The 8,990-nt window shown below is 40.5% G+C and overlaps 1 protein-coding gene and 4 non-coding genes across 5 annotated transcripts; 4 read left to right on the plus strand and 1 right to left on the minus strand.

Annotated features, from left to right (window-relative positions):
- The first annotated feature begins 913 nt into the window (after positions 1–913).
- TRNAM-CAU lies at positions 914–1,001 on the plus strand. The gene is given in 2 exon segments: positions 914–951; positions 966–1,001. It is a non-coding gene; the product is annotated as a tRNA-Met (tRNA).
- Positions 1,002–1,009: 8 nt separating this feature from the next.
- Positions 1,010–1,095, plus strand: LOC124705041. The gene has a single exon (XR_007003890.1). It is a non-coding gene; the product is annotated as a small nucleolar RNA snoR114 (small nucleolar RNA).
- A 223-nt stretch (positions 1,096–1,318) lies between these two features.
- Positions 1,319–1,404, plus strand: LOC124705040. The gene has a single exon (XR_007003889.1). It is a non-coding gene; the product is annotated as a small nucleolar RNA snoR114 (small nucleolar RNA).
- Positions 1,405–1,628: 224 nt separating this feature from the next.
- LOC124705038 lies at positions 1,629–1,714 on the plus strand. The gene has a single exon (XR_007003887.1). It is a non-coding gene; the product is annotated as a small nucleolar RNA snoR114 (small nucleolar RNA).
- Positions 1,715–5,398: 3,684 nt separating this feature from the next.
- On the minus strand, positions 5,399–8,730 carry LOC124700708 (nudix hydrolase 16, mitochondrial-like). Its single transcript, XM_047232798.1, has 4 exons — positions 8,636–8,730; positions 7,302–7,419; positions 6,528–6,611; positions 5,399–5,691 (listed from the first exon to the last, which is right to left on the minus strand). The coding sequence occupies exons 1-4, from the start codon at positions 8,704–8,706 to the stop codon at positions 5,416–5,418; spliced, it is 549 nt and encodes a 182-aa protein (XP_047088754.1). The 5' UTR covers positions 8,707–8,730; the 3' UTR covers positions 5,399–5,415.
- Positions 8,731–8,990: the final 260 nt, after the last annotated feature.

Raw genomic sequence — 8,990 nt, forward strand, 5'->3', positions numbered from 1 at the left:
TTCCACTATCTATACGCTGTGATTCTCCGTAATTGTGTAAAATTGGCCGCTGGTGTTGCTAAACGTTGCCATTAAATGCGTTACCCTTACACTCTGTTTCTGCTGACACACTTGATCATGTGTTGTTCAAAAGAAAAAAAGAAGCATGCCTTTATCCACGCCTAACATGACATCATCGCGCTTTCTCATCTATTCACGGTTGTACAAACATTATATCTAGTCGATTCTCTAGGTATGAACCGATTCTTGGCAACCTAGTTAACCTAACTGCCGACCTGGTGGATGTTAAAAATAAAATCTGGACAACTTGATATGTACATGCAGTATCTATCTATTCTAACTTTTCCACGGACGCCGCACTTACCCGCTGGGTGTGCTTGGTATTGTATCTTTTGTTTCGCGTAGCACTAGCACGCGTATGCTTAATTAAGCTCACAATGATTCGTGGAGAAGATCGGTCGACATGGTCGATGAACGCTTAATTATGGCTGAATCATCACGACCAATTTGTCGTCGTCGGATCGAAGAGGGACGTCTTTCAGCGCCCGGAGATGGATACGGAGAAGACGAGATTTCTCTGTTCTTCCAGAAAGATGGATACGGAGAAGACAGTCCGTCGCGGAACCTTACCGTTTTTCCGGACTGGATCTGGAGACTGAAGAAAGCCTGGGAATATATACGAGGAGAGACAAGCATGGCAGCAGGTATATGCCGTGCGTACCAGTCTACCAGACACCGATGCAAAGCAAACTTAAGTTGTTGGAAACAATGGTGGCCGGTTGGCTTGCCTATCACTCAGCGTCGTTCTTCTGAATTTTCCTGCATCTACGAATATTTGATTACACACTGAGCCTCATTGCAAATTGTTAGGAACGATTGAATTGCATTTTAACTGTATTCATTTATTCACAATGGGGTGGTGGCGCAGTTGGCTAGCGCGTAGGTCTCATAGCTACAAGCGAGTGATCCTGAGGTCGAGAGTTCGAGCCTCTCTCACCCCATACACAAAGAGCAGTGATTAAATCTGTGCTGTGATTGGATCGGGTCCATCAAAACTGACTGATCTCTTGATTAGCTCAAAGCACTAATGAGCTCTTTACTTTTTGCATATTTTGATTCATTTGCAGTTTACTTAGCTCATGAGCTTTTTACTTTTTGATTCATTTGCAGTTTATCTTGCCTTTTTCCTACATTGATTTCTTTTCTATCCATATTTTGCATCTCACCCCATACACAAAGAGCAGTGATTAAATCTGTGCTGTGATTGGATTGGGTCCATCACAACTGACTGATCTCTTGATTAGCTCAAAGCACTAATGAGCAGTGATTAAATCTGTGCTGTGATTGGATTGGGTCCATCAAAACTGACTGATCTCTTGATTAGCTCAAAGCACTAATGAGCTCTTTACTTTTTGCATATTTTGATTCATTTGCAGTTTACTTAGCTCATGAGCTTTTTTACTTTTTGATTCATTTGCAGTTTATCTTGCCTTTTTCCTACATTGATTTCTTTTCTATCCATATTTTGCATCTCACCCCATACACAAAGAGCAGTGATTAAATCTGTGCTGTGATTGGATTGGGTCCATCACAACTGACTGATCTCTTGATTAGCTCAAAGCACTAATGAGCAGTGATTAAATCTGTGCTGTGATTGGATTGGGTCCATCACAACTGACTGATCTCTTGATTAGCTCAAAGCACTAATGAGCTCTTTACTTTTTGCATATTTTGATTCATTTGCAATTTACTTAGCTCATGAGCTTTTTACTTTTTGATTCATTTGCAGTTTACCTTGCATTTTTCCTACATTGATTTCTTTTCTATCCATATTTTGCATCCTCTTTTCTAGCTCGGTTTTAATTTTCAATGTAAATCTCCATTGCACATGTCAGCCTAACTCGTGCCCTCTTCTTTTTTAGCTATATATCAGACTGATAATATGTGTGCTGTGATTGGATTGGTTCCGTCATAACTGACCCATCTCTTGATATTAGCTCAAAGCACTAATGAGCTCTTTACTTTTTTGCATCTACAATATTTTAATTCATTTGCAGTTTACTTACCTAATGAGCTCTTCACTTTTTCATTCATTTGCAGTTTACCTTGCCTTTTTCCCAGATCGATTTCTTTTCTATCCATATTTTACACCCTCTTTTCTAGCTCTATTTTAATTTCCAATGTAAATCCCCAACGCATATGTGAGCCTACTCATGAACTCGTGCCCTCTTCTTTTTTAGCTATTCAGACTGATAATTCAATCACGCTCCTAGGGCCTCTCCTTTGGTACCTCCACACGAAGGGATGGGGCGAGCGATGCAAAGCACGTTTGCTTTTCGGCCTTCTGCGCTGTTGAATCTGTAGGACAGAACATGGTCTTGAAATACAAGGACCATTCCAAATATTCGCAATTGCCATCGCCCATCAGGCCGTCACTCATCTTCATTCTGAGTCCTCTTTAGCTTAGCAACCTCCTGAATTTAATTATGCGCTCGCTGCGGGCATATTTTAACATTGTTACGGTGTTTCTAACAAACAAGAGATTACAATTGACTGTCAGGATTAAAAGGTTTGAAAAGTCTTACAAAAGTTAGAAGAATAAAAAAAAGGTGGTGGCGCAGTTGGCTAGCTCATATGTCTCATAGGTCATAGCTGAAAGCGAGTAATCCTGACTCTGATAGACCTCTTGATTACGATTCAAATATTCCAAAATTTCTATAAGAATCACACAATCCAAAGAGAGCCTTAATAAGCTCAGAACAAGAAACCCTTAAGCTCAGAAGAAGTGATCCCATAGATGGTTTTCTATAAATCATGGTGAGGATGGTACTGCTGCTACTACTCCATCTTGATATTAGCTAAAAATATATATACCGTCGCCGTGTGGCTAATTTTTTTAATAAATTGGTTTTATGTAGAAACTGGGTGTGTACATTCTTTCACTATATTTTCTTTTCGGAAAAGAGCACGAGACCCCTAGCCTTTGAATCAAAAAAAACGCATACAACCTTTATTATTAATTTATTTAACAAAGGTCCAGTACAAGTATATATCAAAATATCCGAAGCAACCATGTCACACCTATAAACCCGGTAAGGGGGTGTTCATGCCATTAGGGCCTTATACCGGAAATGCGCTACCCTTACACTCTGTTTCTGCTGATACTAGATCATATATATTTATTTTACATGTGTAGTTCAAAAGAAAAAGAAGCATGCCTTTATCCATGGCGACCATGATATCATCTTGCTTTGTCAATTCTCATCCATTTTCTGCTGTGAAAACATTATTACGTCTAGTCGATTCCTAGCTAGCTGGCCGCCGATTCTTGGCAACCAGTTAACCTAACTGCCGACTTGATAGAAGTTAAAAATGAAAATTGACAACTTGATACATATCGATCTATTTTAACTTTTCCCACGGGCGCCCGCACTTACCCGGTGGGTGTGTGTGCTGATGTAAATTTTGTTCTGCCGATAGGCCTAGCAACTAGCTAAGCTTAGGTATGGATTAGTACTGGCACGAGCACACGCGTATGCTTAAGCCTAGCTAGCTCGAGCATAAAGTCACATTAATCCATGGAGAAGATAGGTCGACGTGATTGGTGAACGTTTTATAACGACTGAATCATCAGATCAATTCGTCGTCATCGGATCGAAGAGACAACAGGGACGTCTTTCGGTGCCGTGGGACGAGATGTCTCTGTTCTAACATGGAGATGGAGAAACAGAATCAGTGGCGGAACCTCACCGTTTTTCCGGACTGAATCTGAAGACTGAAGAAATCCTGGGAATATATACTACGAGAGACAAGCATGCCAACATATGCCGCGCGTAACAGACACGGATGCAAAGCAAATTTAGTTTGAAAGAATGGGTGGTTTGCCTGTCACTCAGCAAAGTTCTTCTGAATTTTCCTGCTTCTACACATGTTTGACTACTCACAAAGACCTGATTGGTACAAAGGATTGCAAGGTACTCCCTCCTCCCCAAATTAGGGTGCCTACATTTTTCAGTCAAAGTCAAACTTTATAAAATTTTCAGTCAAAGTCAAACTTTATAAAGTTTGAGCAACTATATACAAAAAATATCAACATCTAAAATTTTAAATGCACATAATACGAAATATATTTCATGAAGATTTTATAAATATCAATTTGGGATTATAAATGTTGACATTTTTTTCTATAGTTGGTCAAACTTGAAGAAGTTTCACATCTATATCTCTTATAAAGCAAAACCCCACTAGAGGGTCATTTAAGTTGTCTATCTCAACATGTAAGCTATCCACATCATCCATTTATCCATCCAATTGTCCATGTCATCTCCCACAAACATTAATTAATACTCTACATGCAAGCCACATCATCTATTTTTTAAGCCAACCAATTATCCACATCATCAACTTTTAGCCGCCAACTACATAACCATTTCAAGTCAGTTTTTTTTTAAGTTAGTCTCTTGACTATTTACGCCAATTAAATACATCATATTCCAATCAACTTATATCCTTTTGTTTTTTATAAAATAAAGTTATCAGAAAAAATTCCCGCTGCAGCGCGCGGGTATCCTTCTAGTTATCTAAATATTATATGCATCCTATTATGGGATAGAGGGAGTAAGTGTATCACCAGTATCACAAGCGGGTGATGGCGCAGTTGGCTGCCCCATTGAAAGAGCAACTGACTAATCCTTTTGATTATCTCAAAGCACTCGTGAGCTCTTTAGTATTTTGTTTTCTTTTCTATCTCTAATACTATTCGCTCCCTTTCAGATTAAGTGACTGCAGGTTTTTCTCGAAATGTGCAGATAAACACACTAAAACGTGTCTAGATATGTAGACCAATGTGACCTAATTTGTGTCAGATAATCTTATCTATTCATATTTTACATCCTCTTTTCTACCTTGGATTAAGTATTAAAAGAAAATTTTACATCCTCAGACTAATAATAATGAGTTTATAAAATGTGATAGCCTGAGCCACGCAGTTCTTTTTTAGCTATCAGACTAATAATAATGAGTTCATAAAATGTGATAGCATGAGGCACCCAGATGGATGCTGCACGTAAGTCAGCTCAAGTGAAAGTACACTTTTGATTTTCAGTTGTAATTCATACATAGTGTATGCATGCATCTCCAGAATCTGGAGGAAGAAATCAAGCTGAAAGTTTTGAGAAAATAATAGACGCGAGAATCAGACACTTAAAATTTGTGGTAATTCTCGTCTTTGATGAGATATACTAAGCTAAGATATCAATTTCACAGGACCTTAGGGTGAATGACCTACTAGGCATCATCGTCAAGGAAAAAGCACGACACTGTATTATTGCAGTCTGCATGCAAAGGTTGTAGCCTAGGGGGAGATAGAGGACAAGGCCAACAAAAGTGACATACGACGATGACGCCTTCGTTCATTTAGACCGGGCCACCGCAGCCGCCACCACCACCTTTGCTCCACTTGTCATGCCAGTCGGAAAATCCGGTGACCAAGGCTTCTTGCATCCACTGATACCGACATTGCGATGTGGCTTCTGGGAGTGTCAACCAGGTCCTCCGGCGGGTGCTCTGCTCAGGCCATGAGGTCAACTCTTCCTTCACATGCAGCGCAAACACTGCCGCTCTACACATACCCTCGGGGCAGCATGCATCCTGATGAGTCTTGCTCTTGAAATCATAGAAACCTAGAAATTGCTGATGCACAGAAAGCACAAAAATATATAAGCTAAAGTACAATAGGCAGGAAGGCATGCTGATTACTGAACTGAGAAGAGTATGCTTTCAGTTTCCGTGAAATGTCTAGAATAACACATCACAGAAACAAGAAACCGGTTTAATATTATCTCCAACGGGGCCAAATGTGGTACTGTACAAGAAAATATTTAAGATCCTTACCAAAAGATTTTACCCATTCTGATTTCATGGTTCTTTCACCATGAAAGCATTGCAGTACTAGCTAGAGGCCCTAGAACCATTGTTAACTACAACCTTCAGATTCTTGAAGGCCACTGGCCAAAGGAGCTCCAAGGTGCTAATGAAGAATGTGTTGTTTGCATTTCTTCATAAACTAGTTGATAAATATAAATGTACATTCATGGAATTAGATGGGTTTCAAAGGGGGGAAACATATAAATTATTCCACTGTTGGTAAGATAGATTTCAGGACATGAAGCAGTTAGACACCTAGCATTAATATCATTATTAAATGTCACTAAGTACAATTAAGCGTGAATTTAAAAGCTTCTGGGTAGGCAGGCTCCAAAAAGTGGGCTGATCCACATAGTGCAACCAAACTAAAAAGTAAAAACTTCTATGTGTGTTAAGCATAATACCGAAACAGATCAATCGCATACAGTGAATATCGACTCAGCAACAAGCTAAAGATATAAAGAATGTCAAGATTAAGTTAAGTGAAGAGGAAAACAGAGGTAAATATACCTGAATTTGTACATACATGAAATATCTAAATATATGTAAGCAAACAAAAATGAAATCTGCCATAAAAGTATCATATTTCACAGGTATCTTACCACTATGTCTCCGCGAACTCCAGCTTCCTCTATAGCTTCTCGAGCAGCTGCCTGTTCAACAGTTTCATCGTTCTCCCATCCTCCCTGCAATAGGAAGCGGTAAAATAATAAAATTTGTACATGAAAGTATAGTAATACTAACCTAACAGCTTTGTTATAATACATGCAGTTATTACAATGCATAAGTATCACTACATATGCTATCTGAAAACTAGGTGAATGACATATTCTGTCTAGACTCCACTGTGTTTCTCACTTCTATAAAAAAAATTTGGGAGAGGGGTCCTTCCTCTCAGGTCTCGTTCTTCTGATTAGACTCTCTTTATATGTGGTGACCAACTTTGCAAACAAGTTTTCAATAAGATTACAAGGACATGATAAAAAGAAACTGAATATTTCTAATAAGAACATGGTTTGTGCCCAGATCAGCCTCACAACTTTTAGTAGCACCAAGATAATAGGCTTTATTTGGACGGTTGCCAATTCTTGTCATGCCCATGGCTGTTTGGCCATTTCCTATAAACATTCTTGCCAACACTTGGCTAAACTTGGGCTATCCAGAATTTGTGTAGGGATGCATCAACCAAACAAACTATTCACATCAGCATCTCATAAGTTCATCTCAATTTGTCTCAAATGAGTAAATAAATATACAATGCCAGGGAAAACAAGTTGAAGCTAATTAAGATACCAAACTTTGTTGTCAGCAGCACACCATTAGAAAACCAACTGTCTTTTCAAATAAAATCAGACAGGGATGACTGCAATAAATACCTTTGGGAACAATAGCCCTGGTCCGCTTTGGGAGTTTATCATGAGAACTTCAACAACTTTGTCCTGTTCATCACCAGAAGTTTCATCATTATTCGCTCTGTACCTAAATGGTATGCACCTGGAAAAGGCGAATTTGCTCAGACAAATACACAAATAATCAACTACACAAAAGCAGCACAAAGTAATTGGTAAGGCCTCGTTAATTACGAAGATTTATATCAAATCATGCGCAAAGAGGAAGCAGGTCATCTCACGGGAATTGCAAGGAAAAAGAAGATCGGAATGTGTAGCTATGTGTTAAGGCGGAGCTTCTGCGATAGTAAACTACGACACAGCTGTACATACAAGAAAAAGGTGCTATTTGAGCTCCATATTCACAGAAGTACTTTCTAGCAAGCTTTGTCATCAAACTAAAAGTCATTGTAGATGCAGTTTCCCGACCTGCGCTTCAACCATCAGAAATAGACATGTTGTATGAGTAATTAAAAGGGAGAACTAAAGTGTTAAGAAGTCAATCTAAGGGTAATATACAGCACGGTAGATGTTGCCAAAGAAGATTAACATCTCCGGATTATCTTAACATCTCTTCATATATACTATGTAATGAAACTTTGTGGTTTTTTGATCCCCCTTGTCATAGAAGGCGCATTTCCTAGATAAGTTTACATGTCCATATGTCAATACCCTAGAACTTCATTTTCTCAGACAGGAGCTATTGTCACTATTACTTATGAACATCGCATAATGAGCTGAAAGAAATATACACCTGAAAGTTTCGATGTAAATCCATAGAGTTGCCACAAGCAATATCAAGAGTCTAATCTAGCTTAGAAAGCCAACAACGAACTAGGAGCGGTAACCTATCAGGAACAAGCACCAGGACTACTTTGTGGGTTGTGGCCTTCTGTCACCAGAAAATACACAACGGAGTCTATCCGCAAGCAAAACAAACAATCCATAATACCGTCGCTATCATCATCAGATGCTACAGCTAAGGTAGCGTGCTAACATATCAATCAAGAGGAAGACTAAACTGCCTATGGATAATTTTGATTAATAGGAAGATATGCAGACACCAGCAAGCAGCAATCCAGCCCCGGACTGCAGACCCATCAACGTACCTAGCGAGATTCGAGACATCCATCCACCTGGAACCAATGGCACAATCTCATAAAAACTATGTGACCTTCCGTGGCGACATTAGGTTAGGTCAAGATAGGAGGTGGTCCTCAACCCAATCTAACCCAACGAAATCAGGGGGGAACGGAAGTTGAAAGCATGAGGGAGGGATTGGGAGAAGCAAGAATCTGGTGAGGTGAGGCGGACCCCCGTACCCGGCCACGAGCCTCCGGCCGTCCTCGTAGCGCTGCTGGTGCCGGCCCGTGCGGGCCACCAGGTCGCACATGCTGGCCTGCCCTGCTGCTCCGCCGCCGCCCGCCCGCTGGTCCTGCGCGCCGTGTCGCCGGGGGTCGGGGTCGGGCGGTGCGCGGGGAGCAATGCGGCGGGGGGAGGGAGGAGGAGGGGGAGGCGGAGAGATTTGTGCGGGGAGATTGGAGGAGATTGGAGGTCGGAAATTTCCTTTCCTTGCCGTGAGGGCAAGCCGCCCGCTGTTCCTTTTTTTTCCTTTTTCTTTTTTTTTTCCGTGGACTGTGGCTTATTTTTCTGGGCCGCTCGGAGAGGAGCTGCCGT

Source organism: Lolium rigidum, chromosome 3, assembly GCF_022539505.1.
Source record: "Lolium rigidum isolate FL_2022 chromosome 3, APGP_CSIRO_Lrig_0.1, whole genome shotgun sequence".
Classification (NCBI taxonomy): Eukaryota; Viridiplantae; Streptophyta; class Magnoliopsida; order Poales; family Poaceae; genus Lolium; species Lolium rigidum.